Raw genomic sequence first — 21,334 nt, 5'->3', positions numbered from 1 at the left:
GCGAGCCGAGCGCGGCACGATCGCTCCCGCGGCGGCGGCAGCGCTGCCCCGCCCGGCCTGACCAGGCCACGCCTCTGAACCAGGCCCCGCCCCGTCGGCCCTGCCACGCCCCACCTGGACAGGCTCCGCCCACGCCGGGACGGGCCCCGGGGTCGGTGCCCGGCCCCCCCCCCCCTCGGGTCCCGGGGCCCCTCGGGTCCCGCTGCGGGCACCGCCTCCGGTCCTGACCCCGGCCCTGACCCCTGTCCTGTCCCCCCGGCCGTACCCGCCTGCCCCGCCGCCTCCCAGCACAGCGTCTCATGGCGGCCCTGCGCACCCTCCTGCTCCTCGGGCTGTTCCTCACGGCGCGGGGGCAGCGGCCGAGGCGGCGGCGGCCGCCCCCTGCCCAGAGCCCGCTGGACAAGGTGGCGGCTCAGGAGGGGCTCAGTCTCCCCCAGGTGAGGGTTTGGGCCTGGACCCCGCACCGGGGGGGGGGCTACAGGAAGTGTGGGGGCTCCCGTTCCCCTCTGTTCCCCTCCAGGGCTGACCCTCAGTGCCCCCCCAGACTCAGCCTCCCAGCTCGTCCCCCAGCTCAAGCCCCCCGTGCCCCCCGCACACAGCAGGGGTGGCAGAGCCCAGCTCAGCCCCAGCACTGCCCGCAGGGCTGCCTACGAGGCAGGTGCGGGGGGCCGGAGCCTCGGAGGGACCCCCGTGCTCCCCCAGACAGACCCCGGCTGTGGGTGCAGCCACCATCGCTCTGAGGCTTGGGGTGAGCTTGGACTGCAGCATCAAGTGACACCCAGCACACACCCAGGGTGGGACGGGGGTGCCCACAGCCCCGTGGGCAGTGTGAGCCATGGGCAGGTGCCTTAGACACCCCCACACAGCCCCCAGCCTATCCCCATGCCAGGCTTCTCTCTGCCCTGCCATCCCACCCACCCGATCACAAAGGGTGGTCATGTCCTGGGGACACCCCAAGGGACAGGCTGTGGGCAGAGGTGCCAAGTGAGGGGACAGTGGGTGCTCGGGGTGAGTGGGGGCACCCTGGGCTGGTGGCTCTGTAGATGGTGCCACCCCTGTGCCATGCAGCTCGCAGGGAGGTGGTTCCTGGTCAGCGTGGCCTCCCCCTGCAGCCACCTGGCAGAGCACAGCCACCAGCTGGAGGCCACGACAGTGATGGTGACCGTCCTGGACGGACAAAGCCTGGCCATCAGCACCCTCAGGAAGCTGTGAGTAACAGTGGGCAGGGGGGCCACAGGCAGGAACAGGGGTGCTGTAGGCAGGTCACAGCAGGACCGGTGCCCTGGGATGGGGGTGGGGGACGCTGGGTGGAATGGGAACTCTGCAGGCAAGTCAGAGCAGTGCTAGTGCCCTGGCCTCTGGCTCCAAGGAGGACAGAGCTGCCCCAGAGCAAAGTGTGGGTGGGATCCCCTCTGTGAAGTTTTGCAGTAGAAGCCCTGGCCACAATGGTCACCCTGCCACCCCCAGCCACTGGCCTGGGGTGGGCTCAGGGTTAGGGACAGGCAGGCTGGTGAAACCGAGGCACGCGGTGCCTCCACAGGCCAGCCTGGGACTGGCTCTTGGGGCCACCCCAGGGGCAGCAGAGCTAAAGATAGGGATCTTCACATCTGTGGGCACTTCCCCCTGGCCTGATGGGCCCTGAGGGGCTGACCAGGCTCAGTGCTGCAGGGAGGGGGCAAGGACCCCCTCAAACTCAGCAGGTTTTGGGGCTCAGTATCTCTCACAATGTCTTGACGGGGCTCTGGGACATCTCTTTCCCTGGGGAGAAAACAAAGTCCCAAGGAAACAGCGTGTGTGCCCTGGCAGGCAGGGCGTTCAGAGACCTGGGGGGATCCTCCCCAGCCTGTGCTGACATCTCTTTGTCTTCCCATGCAGGGATGGGATGTGCTGGGAAATCAGGCAGCGCTACCTCCCTGCCCAGGCCCCTGGACGCTTCCTGCTGAAGGGTGAGGGACACCAGGCTGGGGTGGCAGGGGAGCTGCTGGAGCCCCCCACTGCTGTTCTGGACAGGGCTTTGGTACCAGTGTCCCTCTTCCCAATGCCCTCTCAGTATCTTACCACTGGGATCTCTAGGTGCCAGATACCATCACGGGTGATGCCATGGGCTGGTGCCTCCTGGGGGAGCAATGGTGCCTGTGGGGCTGCCCCACTCTGGCCCTGATTTTCACCCCTTGTACACCTGGTTTATGATGAAACAATGCCTTGCATGGTGCCAGGGCTAAGCAGGGTTAACCGGGACTCACTGGACTCTCCTCTGTCCTTCTCAGGCCATGGGCACAGCAGCAAGGTGGATGTGGTGGTGGGTGAGATGGACCCCAGCAGCTTTGCCATCCTCTATTACCAGAAGGGCCGTAGCATCTCTGTCAAGCTCTATGGTGGGTCAAGGCTCAGGGGCTTGTGGCAGGTGAAGGACAGGGGTGGGAAACCCATGCTGGGCTCAAGGGATAGCAGCCGGAGCCTCAGAGGACCCAAACATGCGAATGGGGTCTCCTGAGGGTCACTCCCCAGCTGGACAATTGTCCCCAAAGGCTGAAGGGGGAGCTGGTGAAGGGGGAACCAGAAACCCACTTCTGTGAACTGAAAGACCCCCAGGGCCCTGAGCTTTGCGAAGGGACCTGGGGGGCTTTGGGACAGGGCCAGGCAGGGCCCGAGGCCGCTGGCAGTGTCTTCCCCCATGCAGGACGGACCAGCCGGGTCGACGACGCGGTCGCGGACAAGTTCGAAAAGCACGTGAGGGCTGTGGGTCTCAGTGAGGATGTGACCTACTACTTCCCCACCTACGGTGAGTGGCACCTGGTCCCTGGGGAGCAGGGGACCCCGTGGCAGTGGCTGCACCCAGGGGCAGAGCCTAGCATCAGGGGCTGGGGTCCGGCCCCTCCAGTGTGGGGAGGGGGAGGTACATCCCCAGGGGTCTGAGCAGCTCATGGCCCCGTGTCACCCACAGCAAGGGCACATGTGGGGTCTGTCCTCATGCTGTGGCCACCCCAGGGGCAGAGATGCAAGGACCAGGGCTGTGCCTCACAGTGTCCTGGGGGTGCAGGGTGGGGGGGTGCCAGGTCCCAGGGAGGGTGACCCCCTCAGGCTCTGTCTCTTGCAGGGTTTTGCGACTCCGCAGATGAGTTTCATGTCCTGGATGGTGAGTTGGGGATCCTGGGTGGTGCACTGGGACCCCCATGTGCTAGGCTTGGCCCCACACTGGGCACCAGTGGGGCGTGCCTGTCCTGGCTGGGGGCTGGGCACACTGGGCCAGACCCACACCACACCACAGCTGTGTGGTCCTGCCCCAGGAGCATGGGGGCACTGGCCTGGCAGGGGGCAACCATGCCAGACCGTCCCTCAGGACAGGGTCTCTCTGTGCCCTTGTGTGGGGTGAGGAGGTGGCAGAGTCACCCAGGATGGGCATGAGGTGCATCCTGGCAAAGCAAACCCCATTTAACCCCTACATGGCTCACACTGGGCTTGATGGGTCTATATTGGTGTTTCCTGGGATGGTCTGGGATGAGGTGTCCTGGCACAGGGACAGCCTGGGCTGAGGGTTGGGTCCCTGGAGACAGCTCCAGTACTTGTCATTGGTGTTTGGGAAGGCAGAGGTGAGTCTCCAGGCCAGGTGCTAGGCTTGGACACCCCCCAGCCCCTCAGCATTTCTCTTCCTTCCAGAAACAAAGCTGTAGGTGCAGATGGAGTTGCCGGGGTTTCCCCAGAGCTCACCCCTCACCTCATTTAGCTGCCCATGGCCACGCGGGTCTGAGCCGTGCTTTGCTCATCCCCCTCTGCTGCACCACAGCCCTGGAGCCAGCTCTGGGGCTCTCCAGTGCCTCCAGCTGTGCTGGCAGCTGCATCCATCCTGGTCCTGCACCCTCTCAGCTTGTGTCACCCCTGTGCTCTGTGCACCAGTGTCCTGCAGGAGCCAGTAACACCCCAATAAACACCTCAGAGAAGAGCCTTTGTCCAGGCCAGTCACCTCTTGGTCTGCCCCAGCCAGGCCAGCGCTGCCTCCATCCTGGGCTGCCAGTGCCCTGGAATCACAGCATCACGGAATATTCTGAGTTGGAGATGTGCTCCCAGCTGGGGGGTCCCAAGGGGGTGTTGGAGGACGTGCAACCCCCTTCCATACACCCCCCTCATACTCTCCCTGAGCCCTGTCCCAGCTATGGGACAGCGAGGCAGGAGTTGTGGTGGTTCCTGGGATGTGGGGCACGTGGGTCTGGCTGGCTGGGGCCGAGGGAGCACCCGGCACTGAGGGCAACAGCACCATGCCTGGCACTGTGGGAGGCACAGACTTGGGGGGCACTGGGGACCAGCACAGCATCTGCCTTTTCCCCCATCAAGCTGGGATATCCCTCAGGGGCCCCAGAGGAGGAAATCTCAGCCCCACAGCATTTCTCCTTCCCATCTCCAGGGCCTCCAGGGCAGGGAAACAGCCCATTCCCCTGCCCCAGCCCTGTGGAGCGCGTTCCCCGAGGGGAACCCCTGCCCACACAGCCAGCACCCCTTGGAAAGCCAGGCTGGGGGGTCTGGCAGGGCTTGGACCAGGGGTGCAATTAGGGGAGAGCCCCAGGGTTAATGCTGCAGCCCCTTGTGGGACCCCTCTTCCCTGTGTGTGGAGCCTGGCGAGTGGTGCCCATTGCCATTGGCTTCGGGAGGGGACGGGGAGCATCCCCACAGCAGGCAGGTGGGGGGTCCCAGCCCTCCACAGCCCCTGGGGCAGGCAGCAGCCCTCTGCCCCCAGCACTGGTGTTTTGCAATTGGAGCGGGAACTGGTAACACATGTTGTTTACCAGGGAATTATGTAAGGGACGCCACGTGATGTGCCCAGAGCCAGCCCTGTTCCCACCACCCACGTGGAGGTTAACAGTGTCCAGCCATGCTCTTAGACCCCCCCAGGCCACCACCTGAGGCTGGCAGAGCCTGGTGTGGTGGATCCAGCTCACTTTCTGCCCTGTGCCCACCTGCACCCCAGTGTGGCTGCACTGTGGCAGGGCAATGGGAGGCAAGGGGAGAGCCCTGGGGAGCTGGGCTGGTCCCCAAGGAGCCCACACGCCCTATGCCCACTGTCCCATCTCAGCTCATCTGTGGTGGGGGCTAACACCCAGGTTGTGTCCAAGAGTCTGTGTCCGGCCGCTGTGGGGACCCACAGCCTGGATTACTCCATCCTGCCCCCCAGCTCTGCTTATCCTGTGCCGTGCTGCTGTCGGTGTCCCCTTTGCCCCCACATGGCCCCACCTGCCCCCATGCTCCAGAGCTTGCACCCAGCATTGCCACCCAGGTCCTTGGGCTGGTTCCCAGCTTTGCCCCACCCAGGAGAGCTGGGAGAGTGGGCACCACCCAAGTATCCATCAGGCACCCTTTGCTGCCACCTGGGCAGGGAGCTGGGGGTACCCAGGCAGCAGGGGGGACTTTGTGTTCCTGCTGCAGTGTTGGGTGACAGTGACACCCCTGGGTGCTCCCTACCTCTGTGCCCGATGGAGAGAGCCCCCTGGGGAGGCTGAGTCCTAGCCCAGCATGCGGGGCCCCAGCCGGGCTCTTGTGATGCTCAGTCCTGCCTGGCTCAGCTTTTGTTTTGTTTTGTTTTCATAAATCCACGGGGCCGGGCAGGCGCGGGGGTGCACAGGGCAGGGTGGCCTCACAGCGGGGCGTGGGGAAGGGAATGTACAGGGGGGCCTGCCAGGGGAAAAACAGCTGTTGTGAAAACATTCTCCTTACGTAAAGCACCTTGGCAGGGCCGTGCGGGGCTGGGGTTCTGCCCGGCATGGCCAGCCCTGCCTAAACCCTGCCATACCCACGGGTGCTGCTGCTGGCACCCAGCATACATCCTCTGCCCTCACTCTGCCGGGGGCCCCCCAGATTAAGGGGGGACATCTCAGCGCCTGCTGGTGACCCCAAACCAAGGGGGAGGGCACCTCCAGCCCCTCTTGGCAAAGGGTGCAGAGTGGTGGGGCGGGTGGGGTGTGAAACTCTGGGGTCCATCTGGCTGCATTCTGGTCCCCGAGGAGCTGAGCATCTGGGCTCCCCAGCTTGCCAGTGGGATGAACCGGAGCTGCACCTTGGTGGGACACACCCCAAGGGTCCTGAGGCCAGCCAAGATGCTTCCTTGGGTGATGCAGGGACTTGAGTCGGGGCAAAGCAGGGGGTCCTACAGGAGTACACGCAGGTGTCCCCAAGTCCCATGGGTCGGGTTGGGACCTGGCAGGCACTGGACATTCCCTCCACTTCACTGGAGCACCTTTCTGAGTCCAGGTGAGGCTACCCTGTGCAGACTGGGCAGCCCTGGCCCCTGCCCGTGGGCAGCCCCCACTGCCTGCCCCGGCCCCGCGCCGCTGGGGCCAGGGACGGCCGCCGCTCCGGCCGCGGGCTGTTTTCACTGCGGAGGAGTTTGGCTCCCCGGAGCAAACACGTCATATCAACAGGAGGGCTGCATTCTCAGGATCCCCTGCCTGCCCTTTGGCTTCGGCGCTCAGCCCTGCTCCAGCTTGCATAACGGCACGGGGGGGAGGCAGGGTTGGCCCCTCGCGGGGGCCCCCGCACCGCCTGTCCATAAATAGGGGCTCGACGGACTCTCCAGCACTGCAGCGCTCTGCCTCCAGCTCTCGCTTGGCTCAGCTCAGCTCGGCTCGGCTCGACCATGCAGGCCACGCTGCTCAGCGTCCTGGGGCTGGCCCTGCTTGGGGCACTGCATGCCCAGGACAGCATTCCCATCCAAGCCGACTTCCAGCAGGACAAGGTGACCCATCCCAGCAGGCATCACCTGCGTGGAGGTTTGGGATGTTTTGGGGGATTCTTGCCCTGAAAATGTGTGGAGAGGGTGGTGCAGATGGATGTGGGGCCAGGCTGACACTGGGAGGGCAGGGCACTGGTGCCCACACAGCCCCCCATCCTGAGGACCTCCCAATACCTGGTTTTGGTGGCTCTGGAGGGGATCCAGCATCCCAGCTCCAGCCTGTGGGGCAGAACTATGGGTTAGATGTGGGTCTGAACTGCTGCTGTGCTGTAGAATGGGTGTGATTATTCAAGAGTCTTACAGAGAAGACTGAGAAAAGCAATCTCAGTCTGCGAGTCAGCATGGAGATGGGCCATGGAAACTACTCCCTGACAGAGACCCCAGTCAAGGGCCCCCAAAAAACAAGGGCTGCTCTGCTGAGGTGTCCCACGCACCGCTCTGCCTCTGGAAGGGTCCTGGGGGGCCACGGACACCCGAGGGGGGTGATGGGGATGGAGGCACTTCCTGCAAGGATGGGCATCTGGGATGTCCTGCAAGGGTGATCCCAATACAGCCCCTCTCCGAGGCTGGCAGTTCCCTTTGGAGGGCACCATGCTGCTGGCCCCAGGGACTGGGCTAGGATGAGCCATGCTGGACTCAGGGTCCTGACCCCTCCTTGAGCCCCCAGATGGACCGAAACGGCATCTCAGAGCCAGACAGTCCTGTCACCTTCCCCAGTCTTGGAGCAAAGAGGAAGGAAACACCCAAGTGCTGGGCAGTGAAGGGCACGTCATGAAACAGGGATTTCCTGGCCCCTGGGTTTTGTGGTTACCAAGAGCTGTAGCAGCTCCCTGGGGATGAGGACCCCAGGACACCATCCTGCTGTGGGCTGCCAGGGGAGAGAGACGTGGCCTGGGCTGGGGCTGGTGGGGGGCTGAGGGGCAAGACAGGGTCTGCACCCAGCTGGGGCTGAGTGGAGGTTGTGTGCAGCTCACGGGGAGATGGTACAGCATCGGCCTGGCCTCCAACTCTAACTGGTTCAAGGAGAAGAGGCACCTAATGAAGATGTGCACCACTATCATCTCCACCACCGCAGATGGAAACCTGGAAGTCACCTCCACCTACCCCAAGTATGGGTATGGGGAGGGGGTGAGTGGGGAGGGGGTGCGAGGGAGGGAGGCACTGGTGCATCGCCCCACCACTCTGACATCCTTGTGCTGTGCTCATGCTGTGTGTGATCAAAGGGGTGACCAGTGTGTGACAAGGAACAGCCTTTACACCAAGACGGAGCAGCCGGGGAGGTTCAGCTACACCAGCACCCGTGAGTGCCCCCTGACCATGGGGCAGCCCTGCTGTCACTATCCTTACTCCTGCCTTGGGGCGGATTTGGAGCCTGGGGCTGAGCCGTGCTCCCCTGTCCCCCACAGGCTGGGGCAGCAAGCACGACATCCGTGTGGTGGAGACCAACTACGAGGAGTACGCCTTGGTGGCCACCCAGATCTCCAAGAGCACCGGTCCCTCCACCATGGTGCTGCTCTACAGTACGTCTGCCCTGCGCCCCCATGCTGTACACCCCCCAGGACTTCCTGGAATGTCTATCTCTCCCACGGGAGAAGGGCAGCACCGTCTCCCAAGCTGGGGTGACCTCTGGGATAATGGCTGGGTCGGGACCCCCTTGCTGGACTGCCCGTGCCCCCATGCTGGCAGGTACGGTGGGGCTACCCCTCACCCTGCTCTTGGCTGCAGGCCGGACCAAGGAGCTGAGTCCTGAGCGCCTGGAGAGGTTCACCCAGTTCTCCAGGGAGCAGGGCCTGACGGACGATGAGGTCCTCATCCTGCCCCAGACAGGTGAGGCTGGAGGCTGTGGGGAGCAGGGGGTGAGATACCCCAAGGGGGCTGAGAGGGAGGAGAACCTGGCTTGTTCCTGCCTCAGTGTGGGGCCAGCTATGGGGTGCCCCCATACATGGTCCCTCGGGGGGGCTGAGGATGATCTCCCCTTTTCTTCCCCTCACAGAAAAATGCATGACAGATGCTGCCTAGGTAAGTCCTGCCTTCACTGGGGGTCAGACCAGCCCTGCAGGAGGGTCAGGGGTTTTCAGAGCCACTGCATCCCACAGAGCCCTCGCCAGCCCTTCCCTAGGCTGTTCCTCTCCTTACCCCTATGAGGGATTCCCCATCCTGACCCTGTGGGGTGCCTCAGGCCCTGGGTGGTGTGTGCTCACCCACTCAGTGTGGGGCTGGCCGGGCCAGTGTCCCCGCATGTGTCACCCTGTCTCCCACAGCTCAGCTGTGCTCACCCCCCATCTCTTCCAGGTGATCCCACCAGCTGCTGCCGGCCAGAGCCCTGACAGTGCCGCGAGCTGGTGACCACCCTGTCCCATCCCAACCCCAGTGCACCCCACAGCACTGCAGCAGCCTTCGCTCCCTGGCTTCACACCCCACACCTGTACCCCCATCCCCATTAAAGCCCACATAAAACCAACCCTCGTCTGCTGGGTTGCTGTGAGGAAGCCTCAGTGGGGCAATGGGGAGGGGGAAGTACGGCTGGTGGGGCTGGGGCTCGGTGTCAGGGCTGACCCCAGCTTTTAGCCATGGGGCCACTGGGCTGGGGCCCTCTGTGCACTAGCAGCCCCACACTACGGTGCTGCCTGACCACTAAATATGCCCCGTCCCAAGCAAAGGGGTCCCTGAGGCTGGGACCTACTGGGGAGATCTGCTCCCCTCTGCCCCCTTGGGCATCCTGGGCTCCCTCACCTTCCCTACCTTGGTTCCCTGCTGGAGAGCAGGCTGGCAGTGTGGGAATGGGATGACAGGCAATCATAGGGAGGTCTCCAAAAATTTGGGGAAGGATGGACATGAAGCAAAAGGACATCCGTGAGGGTTGGATGTGGCTTAGCTCTCACCACCCCCCTGGGCTCCATCCCATGAGCCTGGACCCTCTCCAGCAGCGGGGTGTGAGCCTGCTGCCACCAGCCTGGGAAGTCACCACCCCTTCTGGGGGCGCCAGGCTGTGGCTCAACCTGGGCTAAAACCACCAGCACAACCATCTTCTGGCACTGAGGATCCTGAGGTGGGATCCGTCCCATCACTGCCAGACCCTGGGACCAGCAGGAACAGCTGCGAGGGGGGCCCCAGGGGCAACTCAGCTCCCCCCTCCCCAGACAGAGCAGCAGGCATGGGGCAGCACCCAGTCCCGGTGTGCTCTGGGCAGGGTTTCACACAAGGCTGCATTCATTCGGGACCGGGCAACTGGGGGGGACAGGGCCAGCACTGTCACCTAACCCGGGTACCGGTTATCCCTGCTCTTGTGTAACCTGTTGCATAAAGGTAGGGCGGGCAGGGGTGCTGCCAGCAGTGGGGGCTATAAAGGTGGGTGCAGCCTCTCCTGCCCACATCCACCCCCAGAGCGAGGATGACGGTGGCACTGCCCAGCCTGGCGCTGGCCCTGCTCTGCCTGCTGCGAGCAGGGGCTGAAGTCCCCGTGCAGCCAGACTTCGACACCGAGAAGGTAACAGCACAGGGTGCTGCCAGGCACGTTCTGCCTGGGCTGGAGGGGCTGGGTGGGGCAGGGGGCCTTTGCTGCACCCCTGGGGACCCCCTGGTCTCATCCCTGAGCTGACACCAGGGTAGTTTCCAGGAGAGCCTGTGAAAAAATGGGTTAGTTAGGGCTGCTGTGTCCAGTGCCAGCAGTGACCCCACTGAAGGGACACCAGCACCTGAGGCTGTGATGTCCCCAAGCATGTAGCACTTCCCCAGGGAACATGGACCAGATGCCTCTCCTGCCCTCCTGGCATGGGGCAGGGCAGGGTGTTCTGCATGAAGGTAGCAGGCTGCTGTGTTTGTCTGGCTGGTCGCCACAGAGGGTAGCAGGTCCCCCACTGCAGGTTGGCAGATTCCTACAACAGGCTGCCAGGTTCCCCATGGTGGGGGACAGGTCCCTCTGGAAGGTAGCAGGTCCCCACTGCTTTCCCAAACCCCACCGGTGATGTCGTGCTGCAGTTTGCAGGGATGTGGTATGTCACAGCCACGGCTTCCAACTGCTCCGTCTTCCTGAAGATGAAGGACGGGATGAAGTCGTCCATCACCACCATCAGCTTCACACCAGAGGGGGATCTGGCCATGAAGTTGGTCTGGCCCCTGTGAGTGTCTGTCCCGCTCGCCACGTCCCCCGTGGGCCAGGGACTCCCCTCCCCACCACGGCATTTCCCCCAGACCCACCGCCCCAGAGTGCCCAGTCCTGCCTGAACCCCAGTACACGCCCCAGGCAGGCTGGGCTCCCTCCTGCACCCACCACCCCACTGCCCTCCCTCGTGACATCCAGCCACGTTTGTCATTTCCACGTTCCTTTTCCAGGCTGGGCAAATGCCAAAAGTTTGAGCTGCTCTTCCAGCAGAGCGGGCAGGCAGGGCACTACGTGGGTACGTGTGGTCAGGTGGGTCGGAGCCATGGGTACCCTGAAACAGAGGGTGGGCATCCCCAGCCCCCCATGCCTGGGGAGCAGCGGGAGGTGGGCTTGGCTGCTCTGCCTTCTCTGCTTAGCGAGGGGTCATGCTGAGGGTGGGCACCCAGCTCCATCACATTGCTCAGTGGGTCCCTCCTCATACTCCCCTCAGGCAATTTTGGGGCTCAAGCAGTGGGGCCCAGGAGGGCTCAGATTGTACCACATTGCCCAACTGGGCACCTCTGGTATCCTTTAGCAGCACAAGAGAAGAGGGACCTGCTCGTGATGGAGACAGACTACGGCCACTATGCCATCCTGCACGAGGCCCATCACAGCGAGACAGAGCCCAGCACCGCGCTGCAGCTCCTCAGTGGGTGTTGGAGCAGGGACAGGCACCCACAGCTCCGAGAAGGGAGGGGGGGCACCAATGGGGAGTGAGGGCTGGGCTCTCCACCACCACCCAGGGCCACCACCAGTACCCAATGTCCAGTACTCCAAGAATTAATTTTGGGGTGAATGAAACCTTTCACCAAAGATATCTCTGGTTGGTTGTGGATTGAACCAGACCTCCTTGCAGTGTGCCAGCCCAGCTATGGACCCCCAACCCTGCCAGCCACCCCATAGCACCCCAGGCAGATGGGTCACTCATCCCAAGGGGCTTGTGCCCCTTTGCTGCCAGCCCAGGGCACTGTGGGTTGCCTGATGTCCACTCTGCACCTTCATGGCTTCACCTTAGCCCTTGTCTGGGGCCCAATCACTGCCCTGTGGTAGCTGGACTCCTGGGGTGGGGCTGGCTGCCAGGACCCCTTGCACTCACTAGCCCCCACTTTGCATGTCTGGCTGCAGCAAGGGAGCAGGATGTGAGTCCCCAGCTTCTGCAGAAGTTCACGGAGCTCGTCCCCACCATGGGCCTGACCAAGGACATGCTGGCCATCCTGCCCGAGTCGGGTGAGTGCCCTGAAGGCACGGGGTGGCACATGTGGCCCCTCTGTACGGGGACACTGTGTGGGGGCTTAGGGTGCTGCCCGTGGCACACTCACTCCTCTCTTTGCTTTCCAACAGACCAGTGCACCAAGGCCATCAGGTGAGTGTGTCCAGGGGAAGCCATGACTCACTCCCAGCACAGCCAGGGCTGAGCAGGCACTCACGGCCCACTGGGGGCCCCCCACCTGCCTTGGCTTTGCCTCTGCGTCACCTCAGCTTTGCCTTGCTCTAACCACTCGTCTGTCTATCCTGTCTCTGCAGCTAAAGGGCCGTTGTGTCCTCCAGACTTGGTGGACACTGGGCTCTGATCCCCACTCTGTGGTGCCCCCTTCCCATCCTTCCCAGCTGAACTCTGCCGGACCCCCTGCCCCACACCAGGATCACCCCTCGACCTCCTAAATAAATAGATGCAGAAGCTGTCCCAGAGCTCAGTGCTTTGTTGGTGGGAGCAGGGTTGCTGCCAGGGTCCCCAGGCACCCTGAGTGCAGTGGCCCTGGAGCTGACCCTTCCTGTCAGCCCCCCAGGGGTGTTGGGGGGCTCCTGTGCTGTGATGTTTGGTGTGCCCAACATGGGGAGCAGAGGGGATGGGGAAGGTGCAGCTGCCAGGGCAGGGGAGAATGGAGCTGGGGTGACCAGGGGCTGGCACAGCTTGTCTGGGGGGGCAGCAGCTCCGGGCAGACAGTGTTAAGCAGTCAGGCTGTCCAGCACTGCCTGCAGGGACACACGCAGGACACCGCATTCCCTGCTCAGTCCCCTCCCAGGCCACCTAGCTGGGAGTGAAGCTGCCCATAGCAGGCCTGGAACACCCATGCCTGTCTGCCACCCCTCTTGGTCCCCCATCTGCCCACTGACCAAAGTAGGACCATGCTGCCACGAGCCCTGCGGGCGCTTTTCATCCCACTCCGCCTCCTGCGGAGTGGAGGCAGGCCCTGGTCCCTCCCACTCCCTCCCTGCCTCAGGGTGGAGGTCCTTCAATGCCCAGGCAGGTGGGGCTGTGACCCCAGGAGCCTGACAGAGCAGGGGCACAGGGGACATCACACTGTGAGAAGGAGGGACACAGTCTCACAGTGACATGAACCCGTTCTTCTGCCTGCCCTGCTCCGGGTGCACCCTGCCTTGCAGGCCCTGAGCACCTCAGAGCAGGTGGGGAAGCCCGTGCAGGCACCACGGGTCAGGTTGTGCCAGCAGCACGTGGATGGTTGGGTTTGGCAGGATCCCAGCGGCTGCCTCGGGGCAGGTTCCAGCCTGGCCAGAAGGACGGGTCACCGTGCCCCTTGGTGGGTAACGGTGCTGCCCCTGGAACCTGTGCTGGGAAGAACCTCCTGCTCCTCCCAGCAGCCTTCCGGCAGCCAGTTGGAAAACAACAGCTCGCTTTGTTCTTTCACAATCCACTAAAGAAATGGGGGAAATCCCAAATTTCAGCAGTGGTGCAACAGTTCCTGTAACTCTGTTTTGGGGCTGGCAGGCACTTCCCCCCTGCCCCGGGGGTTTGTTCACCCCTGGCTGACTCCTGCCCTTCCGAAGCTCTGCCCCCCCCCCACCCCCCCCTCCCCCCGCCCCTTGTCCAAGCCAATCCCAACAGTGCAGCCGCGGCTCCGCATGCAGCAAAGGGGGAGGGGGGGGGGGGGGGGGGGGGGAGGAGGAAAGCACTGAGATATAAATGCGGCAGCCCCAGCACCACTCCTCATCCCACTGGTGAAGCCAGAGGAACTAAGGTGACATGAGGACCGTGGGGCTGAGCCTGGGCCTGGCCCTGCTCTGCTTGCTGCACGTGGAGGCTGAGGACCTCGGGGCTGGGGAGTTGGACACGAGCAAGGTGATCTGCAGCATCCCGGGAACAGAAGGTGGGAGGGTGGACTCTGGTCACCAGCAGTCAGGGATGACTGTAGAGGTGTTTTGGTACTGGGAACAGCTGGGGACACTGCAGCCACCATTGCTTTGCTGTCACATCCAGGTGAGGGTGGTCACCCAGCTCCAGCATAAGTGTCCCTAAGGAGACTTTGTTGCCTGGAAGGGATGTGGGTGTCCCATGGACTGAGGGTGTCCTGCCTTGATCCCTGAGGAGGTGACACTCCCAATTGCTCCCACAGACTCACAGTCTGCTCTTGCTACCAGATTGCAGGGAAATGGTACATCACTGCTATGGCCTCCGACTCCGAGAGCTATCTCCAAAGGAAGGACCAGCTGAAGATGGCGATGGCCGGCATCGAGGTCCTGGGGAAGGACCTGAAGGTCTCCTTTGCAATTCCCACGTAAGTCCCACATGCTTTACTTCACAGGTTTCACTGACCAACCTCCTCTCTTGACCTTCATCGATGGGTCCCCACCTGAGTGAACCCACCAAAGACCTGACCAGGGGGTGAGGCAGGACCACTAGGGGCTCAGGACAGGCACCCCTTCTTCAGGGCAGACTCAGGGCAACGCCAGCCAGGACCCATCAGAGGGTGGGATGCTCTACTGCTGAGGGATGCAGAGGGGTAATAAGGGACCCTATGGTTGAAACCTTCCTGGCAGTACCAGCCTTATCCCAGAAGCTCAGAGCATGAGCAAGGGCATGGATGATCCCCAGGTACCAGCACTGTCCCCTGCCAGCCCAGGTGCCCATTGCTCCAAGGGTGGTGGTATCTATCCTCTCCTGCCCCCCCCTCCATACCATCTCATCCCTGAACAGCGAGTCCCACTTTTGGGGTAGCTACTCCAGAGCAGGGAAGGGAAAAGGAGTCACTTCACTGTATGCTGGAGCATCCTTCACTGTTTTGCAGCCCAGAGAGATGTATGAAATTTGAGTCGATCTACAAGCCAACAAGCATTCCGGGTGAATACTACAGCTCTGGTGAGTGGGGGGAGCCTGGCTCTCGGGGCAGCGGGGAGGCACGTCCCATCATCCCTGTCTGAAGCAGCTGGTTGTTCCCGGTGACATGGCCCTTAGGACTGCCTGCCCCTCCTGGGTCCTGGGTGGGACATCCCTCTGCGTCCAGGTGCCAGCTGCACTCCAGGGCCAGTCCGTGTCAGGGCTAGTGACACAGCAGATGGCAGAACCCCCCCAAATCCTCCCTCTGGGATAAACACATTCACACCCAGCTTAAACCCTGGGGAAAAGCAGGTTCATTCTGCCAAGGGGCTGTGGGTGAATGTTCTCAGGGGATGAAGCAAGGGGTTGTTTCCCACCATCCCCACCCCAAGGGTCAGTCTGACACTGGCCAACAGCCTGCAGTGACCATCCTTGGCCCTTCCTGCCCTCACCTACCCATCCCTCTGCTCTGCTGCAGTCTGTGGGCTCCCCCAGGCTTTCAGAGGAGCCTTAACAAGAGGGAAAACCAGGACAGAGAGACACCGAGGAAAGACAGACTGGGTGGGCTTTACACTCTTATAGCCCCTTTGCAGCATGGGGGTTTCCAGGAGGAGGTAATTAATTTTTCTCCATGTCCTTTTGCAGACAGAGGCAATAAGACAGCACAGCTGGTGGATACCGATGGCAGGACCTATGTGATTATCTTTGCCACCAGAGAGAAGGAGGGGAAGATCTTGCATATGCTGAGACTCTACAGTGCGTAGCCAGCGGTGCTGCAACAGGGGTGAACCACTCAGAGGTGTCAGGGTGCCTGCAGGCCAGGAGTCAGGGGACAGACGCCCTCCTCACTTCTGCCCTGGGTGGGGCACAGGAGCAGGGCTGGGGCTGCCGTGTGCCTCCCATGTGGCAGGGAAGAGATAGCGATTTGGGGTGCAGGGGAGGCTGGGGCTCAGGCTCCTGCACTGTGCTGGGAGTCCGTGGCCTTGGGTAAGTCGTGTGGTGAAACAGGGTGAAGAGTGGGGGTTCTGCTGCAAGGTGGGGCAGAAACAGCAGGGACACAAACCTCTGCCTTGTCTTGTCCCCTGGGTGGGGTGTCTCATGTGTCTCTCTAGGACCTCTATCAGTGCCTCCAGCCTTCTTCCAGGGACTGCCATCCATCCCATCCTTGTGCTCGCCAGATGCCCAGGAGATGCAGTGACAGGTACAGCCTGGAGCTAACTCGTGTCTTTGTCTTTAGGCAGAACCCGGTGGGTGAGACCTAGAATCACAGACCTGTTCAAGACGTTTGCCAAGATGGAGGGCTTCAGCGAGGAGATGATCTGGATACTACCCAGACAGGGTGAGCACTACCCAGGGGCGATACAGGGACGTGCAGGCTGGGATCACTCAGCCTATCACAGCCACCACTTTGTGGTCTGAGCTGGCATGAGAGAGTGCTGGCAGCCAGAGGTGCTCTGGCTTGGCACACTGTGGCTTTCTCCTTGCTCAAGTTCATTCTGGGTTGTCTATTTTGGGTGCTAAATCGGGCTAGTCAGACCACAGCACCGGATTCAGGCTTTCTCTTTACTTTCACAGACAAATGCAGACTTGATGGACCATAGGTGAGTTGCTGCAGTGCAACATGGTGTTTGCAATGTCCTCCTCTGGAAACTGTCCCTCTTGGTGCCCCAGCAAGGACCACCAAGAACTCTTTGAATTCCTCTGAGCTTGAGCTGTTTGAACCTGTGCTGGAGCTTGTACTCAGGTAGGACCATTCCCTTGGGTGCTCCTCTGCAGTGGGGACCCCCAGGGAGCAGTGCCCGGCGCTGAACAAGGTCATGTGAGCCGAAACCACTGCATCAGTGGAGAACCAGTTGCACAGCCCCTCCAGCAGTGAGGGCCAGGACACCTGGCTCCTGCCAAAGGGACCTTGGGCTCATGGACCTGCAAACCTGGCCAGAGTGGGTTGGTGTCTCACCACACGAAACGTGCTTGCTGTTGGCCCACCCTGGCATGTGCTTTGCCACCACACCAATACACACACAGCTGTAGGCGTTAACTAGAAATCCATTGCTGGACGTAGCTCACGCTACAGAGATGGGGAGAACTGGAGAAGAACTCAGTGATCTCGATGGAGAGCCCCACTTGGCCTTGCCTTACTCAGCCTGCCTCTCCTGGATGTTTTCCAGGAAGCGTGGGCTGGCTCGTGGATGCTCCTCCCAAGCAGTGCAAGACCCACACTTCGAAGCTCCAGGCTGCTGTTCCACCAGCCCTCTTCCGAGCTCCGTGGTCAAGGCTTTGACACAATCCCTGCTCCTCCAAGCACACAGTCCCTACTTTTTGCCAAATAAAGAGAAACTTAACCCAGATCTTGGTGTAGCTGTCTGAGGAGAATCCAGGGTTCCGGGGTGTGTGGTCCCCCACTGTTGTCCTCCCAGGGGCTGTGAATGGTGAGCAGCCAGGAGTGATCCCAGGCTGAGCTCACCCAAGTGAGGGAAGTTTCAGACCTCACAGGATTTTCCCTCCTGGGTGCCTCCCATGGGGCAGGACCAGGCCAGGTAGAGGTGAGGTAATGAGTGCAATGAGGCTGGGAATCCCGTGGGCGTGAGGGGCTGCATGGAGAAAGGTCACAGAGTGAGATTGGAGTTTGGAAGGCTGCACCCACCCCCACCATCCATCACCTCCCCTCCTCTGGCTCTGCTGTGGCTGCAACACTCTGTTCTCCAGGAGCCCCGGGAGCTTGTCCACCAGCTCAGGCTGAGTCAAGGCAGCGCAAGACTCAGATTTGGGACCTCTCAGCCCCATGGTGCTACAGGTTGCTGTGGAACATGTGTGTCTGAATCCTCTGGACACAAACCTGGAGAGATGCATGTGGTTTCTGCCCCTGAGCACCACACAGAGAAAGCCCCCACTGGAGCTAGAGTTCTTGGTGGTGGCAGTTACCAGAGAAGCTGTATCTGCGCCATCCCTGGAAGTGTCCAAGGCCAAGTTGGACGGGGCTTGGAGTGACCTGGGCTAGTGGAAGGTGTCCCTGCCCATCCATGGACAGGTAGTAGAATGAGATGAACGTTAAAGTCTCTTCCAATCCAAACTCTTTTTTGATTCCTACTCCCACAGACAAGAAATTACATTTGGGAAATTGTCTCTCCTGACTCTGAGGATCGCAAGAGTGGGACGCATCCCAGCAGCAGCAAGACAAGGGACCTCACTGGGACTTCCCAACCCAGTGTCATCTCCTCCCTCTTGGGAAGGAGCCCAGTGTTTCCAGCAGGAATTCTCCCCAGCAGTTTGGATTGGAACAGTTCGGCATTTGCTGCACTCCTAGGACTGCCCAGCCCACATGCAACTTTGCCTCCAGGCTTGTTTTTGGTACATGCATTGATGCAGATGAAAACATCCTGCTGCCAGCAACGCCCTTCGCCACGGGCTCTGTGTGACAGGGAGTCCCAGTATCTCCGCATCATGTTCCACCCAAACATTTCCTTCCTGCCGCATGCAGGTATCACCTGCCAGAGAGCAGTGAGATAATTGCTCTTTGCCACTGGCACTTTCTACTCCTCCTTTTGTCTGTCTATTTTCTTCCCATGCCCTAGAGCACACAGGCTGACAGTTCAGATATTTTTTGGGTGTGAGTTCCTGCCATGCGAGCAGGTGGTAGGTCCCCATGCACCTCTCCATAGTCCCTCAAGCCTGTCCCTGTCTTCACTGCTCATCCAATGCTCCTTTATCCCCTCAGCAAACCTGGCCAGATGTCATCAATCTGATAACAAGGGACTTTTCTCTCACTGAATATTTCTAAGGACTTCCTGGGATGAGGCTCCTTGGTGGCATCCTGCGGCAAGGAGCTTTACCACCCACCGCTGCTCTCCCTTTTGCTTGTTGTAGTGGTTCCATCTTCAGCTTCTCAGCCAGGGTCTCTGGGAGCACACCACGGGAATGGCTGGCAGGGACCAGGTTAGCGCAGTGGGGATCAGACCAGGCACCAGGTTTCCAAACACTGGTGGAGAGAGCAGAGGGGTGCAGGGGCAAGGGAGGTGCTGGGTCAGCCTTTGATGGCTGAGGAACAGTTTGAGACTTGCAGCTCATGGCTACTGTGATGCAAGACCATCTGCTCTATTCACGCTCCTCATGCTGTTCCAGATCTTAAATCTTTGACAAGCCTCCCCATCCTTCCAGCTGCTCCTCTCACGCTTCTCTCTCCCTCTCCTGTTCAAGCCATGTCCCAGCTGGGGCTGCCTGGCCAGACCTGGACCTCCACCTCACTGAAATGGTGGGAGTATAGCTGAGGTTTACATGGTGCCTTTTTCTGTTCCCTGATCTTCTCCTAATGTCTCCTCATGCTGCCCCCTTTGGCACCTGCTGTACATGGATGAGATCTTTTACAAGACATCTGTCAGTCAGCACAGTGGCCTCCCTGGGTGACCTTCTTCCCTTTCTCTCAGCCACTGTTTACTGTGTGGGTGACCAAGCACTGGTATGGGCTGCCCAGAGAGGTTGTGGAGTCACCTTTGGGGATACTCAAAACCTGTCTGGACACAATCCTGAGTGATTGCTCCAGGGGACTCTTCTTGAGGAGGGAGGTTTGGACTGGATGAACCCCTGTGGTTCCTTCCAGACTGAACCATTCTGTGATTTATCCCACTGAGATCTGCCTCTCTAGCCTATGGCAGCTTGTCCCCTGTGAGTTTTGATAAAGACCCTTCCAGCTGACCAGGGAATGTCCAACACCCATGTCTTGCTGACTCCTCCAGAGAGGTGTATTTCTGAGGTGTGATTTTTCTGTGCAAAACTTGGATTTAGTCTGTCCTGTGACATACTTTGCCCAGACATCAACCAAGTCTGGCATTAATTACAGCTTTCGTATCTTCCACATTACATAGGAGACCTACTCATGTGTCATCCTTTAGCTCTGACCACCTCTGCAGAGGCTGCCGTGTTCGCTTCTCGTCTGGTGAAAACTAGAGGTATCACAGGGGAGTCTGAGCGGCACGTGGCATGCTGCAGTGATGTCTGAGTTTCATATCTGACTGGAAATGTCATCTCCTCAGTCTTACTACTCGCTTGCCCTTCTGCACTGGTAGGACAGAACTTTTCAAGTGTTTGCAGAGGAGGTCGTCCATCCTGGGAATCCAGCAAAGCTCCTCCTTGGACAAGGTGGATGCAGAGTTTTCTATCACCTGGATGCAGGTTTTCTATCACCTTATTTTCTTTGAATACTCACTCTGAATTTAACTAGCTACCTTTAAACATTTTCTGGTGTTAAATTCCTGCTGCCAAAGCCTTTGAAGAAGGTGCAGATGTCATTCCCCAGAGCAGAGCAGCAAGGCACCGAATTCTGATGTCTTTGTTGTTTGTCTTACAGTGTTGCCTTTGGCTGCTTTCAGTAAGTTAAAGTTTATGCTATTTCTAATCAGCTTCTTGAAATTGCTGTAATCATGCCGGCTTCCATTTAGACTTCCCAATGTTCTTTAGGGTTTGTATTTGCTAATATCATCTTAAGTGCTCAGAGGGAAGCTAAGCTGATCTTTCCAGACAATCTCTGTGCCATATGTGATAGTTAATCCTCTCAACTTTTCATTTTTTCCTCTTTTAAAGATGAAATGTGACTGTGTGGGATCATCTCTGGTTCTAAAAGTAGCAGTGGTTGGCATGAGAATGACGCTTTGATTTCGGCCCCTGAACCAGGTCCCACTTGCTGCTCAGGGCTTGTGGGCTCCTAGCCATCCCAAAAAAAACCTGAACCCATGAGTGCCCAACCAACCCGCCTGGAGCAGCCATGTCTTAGAGCCTCCTGGACGTTCCTTTGCATGTGATGGCTGCCAGCACCACTGTCACCAGCTGGTGGGATGGTCACCACAGCAGGAGTCACTCGAATGATATACAGACATCAGGTGTTGTCCATCTGCATTGTATGCTGCAGAGTGAGACCATGGGGTTCTCCAAGTGCCATTGGCCTTGGGATCTGGTGGGTGTGAGCCCAGAAGAACTTTTCCCCTTTCAAAATGCACCCAGGAGTACATTGAAATCACCCTGGTTTCCCAAGCCACTGGTGCTGCCAGACACACTGTCATGAAGAGAGGAAGCATCTTGTCAAGCTGTGCAGGTGCTGAGTTACCAGTGTCCCCAACAGCTGTGTGGGGTGAGTGCTTGAGGTTAGAAGAGATTTAGGATGGAGGAGTCAGCCCCACGCTGGGATCTCTGTCTGCTCTGCTCCCTGCCCCTCTCCCGTGCCCAGCAGTCGTGGGTGTCCTTGCTGTCCCTCTCGCAGCCCAGCAGCCAGATGAGCACCGGGATGCCTGGCACATGTGTCAAAGTACGCAGCCTCACAGCTCGCCTGCAGGCAGCATGGCAGGAGTCCTGCCTCTACTACAAACATGGTGCTGCCCCCCTACAGGCATACCCCTCATCCACTTGTTCCACAGCCTAGTTCCAGGATGTGGCT

The 21,334-nt window shown here is 60.3% G+C and overlaps 4 protein-coding genes across 6 annotated transcripts; all 4 read left to right on the top strand.

Moving 5' to 3' along the window:
* The first annotated feature begins 133 nt into the window (after positions 1–133).
* C8G (complement C8 gamma chain) lies at positions 134–3,940 on the top strand. Of its 2 annotated transcripts, none has more exons than XM_027720442.2 (7): positions 134–437; positions 1,069–1,208; positions 1,876–1,946; positions 2,268–2,375; positions 2,681–2,782; positions 3,098–3,136; positions 3,658–3,940. In XM_027720442.2, the coding sequence occupies exons 1-7, from the start codon at positions 300–302 to the stop codon at positions 3,669–3,671; spliced, it is 612 nt and encodes a 203-aa protein (XP_027576243.1). In that variant the 5' UTR covers positions 134–299; the 3' UTR covers positions 3,672–3,940. The 2 variants fall into 2 exon arrangements, with proteins under 2 accessions (XP_027576243.1, XP_039242723.1); XM_039386789.1 differs by having other exon boundaries at positions 358–437; positions 1,113–1,208.
* Positions 3,941–6,304: 2,364 nt separating this feature from the next.
* PTGDS (prostaglandin D2 synthase) lies at positions 6,305–9,179 on the top strand. The gene is made up of 7 exons (XM_027720444.2): positions 6,305–6,721; positions 7,688–7,827; positions 7,942–8,018; positions 8,125–8,238; positions 8,444–8,545; positions 8,712–8,737; positions 9,011–9,179. The coding sequence occupies exons 1-6, from the start codon at positions 6,623–6,625 to the stop codon at positions 8,735–8,737; spliced, it is 558 nt and encodes a 185-aa protein (XP_027576245.1). The 5' UTR covers positions 6,305–6,622; the 3' UTR covers positions 9,011–9,179.
* Positions 9,180–9,333: 154 nt separating this feature from the next.
* On the top strand, positions 9,334–12,526 carry LOC113987576 (lipocalin-15). Of its 2 annotated transcripts, XM_027720446.2 has the most exons (7): positions 9,334–10,205; positions 10,697–10,836; positions 11,051–11,115; positions 11,395–11,508; positions 11,985–12,086; positions 12,201–12,222; positions 12,384–12,526. In XM_027720446.2, exons 1-7 carry the CDS (start codon positions 10,110–10,112, stop codon positions 12,385–12,387), a joined length of 543 nt encoding a protein of 180 aa, XP_027576247.2. In that variant the 5' UTR covers positions 9,334–10,109; the 3' UTR covers positions 12,388–12,526. The 2 variants fall into 2 exon arrangements, with proteins under 2 accessions (XP_027576247.2, XP_039242721.1); XM_039386787.1 differs by having other exon boundaries at positions 9,334–10,836; positions 11,398–11,508.
* A 1,276-nt stretch (positions 12,527–13,802) lies between these two features.
* On the top strand, positions 13,803–17,261 carry LOC113987575 (extracellular fatty acid-binding protein-like). Its single transcript, XM_027720445.2, has 7 exons — positions 13,803–13,938; positions 14,238–14,374; positions 14,885–14,955; positions 15,559–15,669; positions 16,151–16,252; positions 16,489–16,514; positions 17,082–17,261. Exons 1-6 carry the CDS (start codon positions 13,843–13,845, stop codon positions 16,512–16,514), a joined length of 543 nt encoding a protein of 180 aa, XP_027576246.1. The 5' UTR covers positions 13,803–13,842; the 3' UTR covers positions 17,082–17,261.
* The last annotated feature ends 4,073 nt before the right edge of the window (positions 17,262–21,334 follow it).

The sequence above is a fragment of the Pipra filicauda genome, unplaced genomic scaffold, assembly GCF_003945595.2.
Source record: "Pipra filicauda isolate LSUMZ 115617 unplaced genomic scaffold, ASM394559v2 scaffold500_size419342_pilon, whole genome shotgun sequence".
NCBI classification, from domain to species: Eukaryota; Metazoa; Chordata; class Aves; order Passeriformes; family Pipridae; genus Pipra; species Pipra filicauda.
This window is presented reverse-complemented; position numbering and strand designations above follow the sequence as displayed.

Coding starts and splice junctions, on each gene's coding strand:
- LOC113987575 (XM_027720445.2), top strand. CDS start 13,843: ATGAGGACCGTGGGGCTGAGCCTGGGCCTGGCCCTGCTCTGCTTGCTG. Junction 14,956..15,558: donor GGGTGAATACTACAGCTCTG/GTGAGTGGGGGG, acceptor GTCCTTTTGCAG/ACAGAGGCAATAAGACAGCA. Junction 16,253..16,488: donor CTGGATACTACCCAGACAGG/GTGAGCACTACC, acceptor TTACTTTCACAG/ACAAATGCAGACTTGATGGA.
- PTGDS (XM_027720444.2), top strand. CDS start 6,623: ATGCAGGCCACGCTGCTCAGCGTCCTGGGGCTGGCCCTGCTTGGGGCA. Junction 8,239..8,443: donor CACCATGGTGCTGCTCTACA/GTACGTCTGCCC, acceptor TCTTGGCTGCAG/GCCGGACCAAGGAGCTGAGT. Junction 8,546..8,711: donor CCTCATCCTGCCCCAGACAG/GTGAGGCTGGAG, acceptor TTCCCCTCACAG/AAAAATGCATGACAGATGCT.
- LOC113987576 (XM_027720446.2), top strand. CDS start 10,110: ATGACGGTGGCACTGCCCAGCCTGGCGCTGGCCCTGCTCTGCCTGCTG. Junction 11,116..11,394: donor GCAGGCAGGGCACTACGTGG/GTACGTGTGGTC, acceptor GGTATCCTTTAG/CAGCACAAGAGAAGAGGGAC. Junction 12,087..12,200: donor GGCCATCCTGCCCGAGTCGG/GTGAGTGCCCTG, acceptor GCTTTCCAACAG/ACCAGTGCACCAAGGCCATC.
- C8G (XM_027720442.2), top strand. CDS start 300: ATGGCGGCCCTGCGCACCCTCCTGCTCCTCGGGCTGTTCCTCACGGCG. Junction 438..1,068: donor AGGGGCTCAGTCTCCCCCAG/GTGAGGGTTTGG, acceptor TGTGCCATGCAG/CTCGCAGGGAGGTGGTTCCT. Junction 2,376..2,680: donor CATCTCTGTCAAGCTCTATG/GTGGGTCAAGGC, acceptor TCCCCCATGCAG/GACGGACCAGCCGGGTCGAC.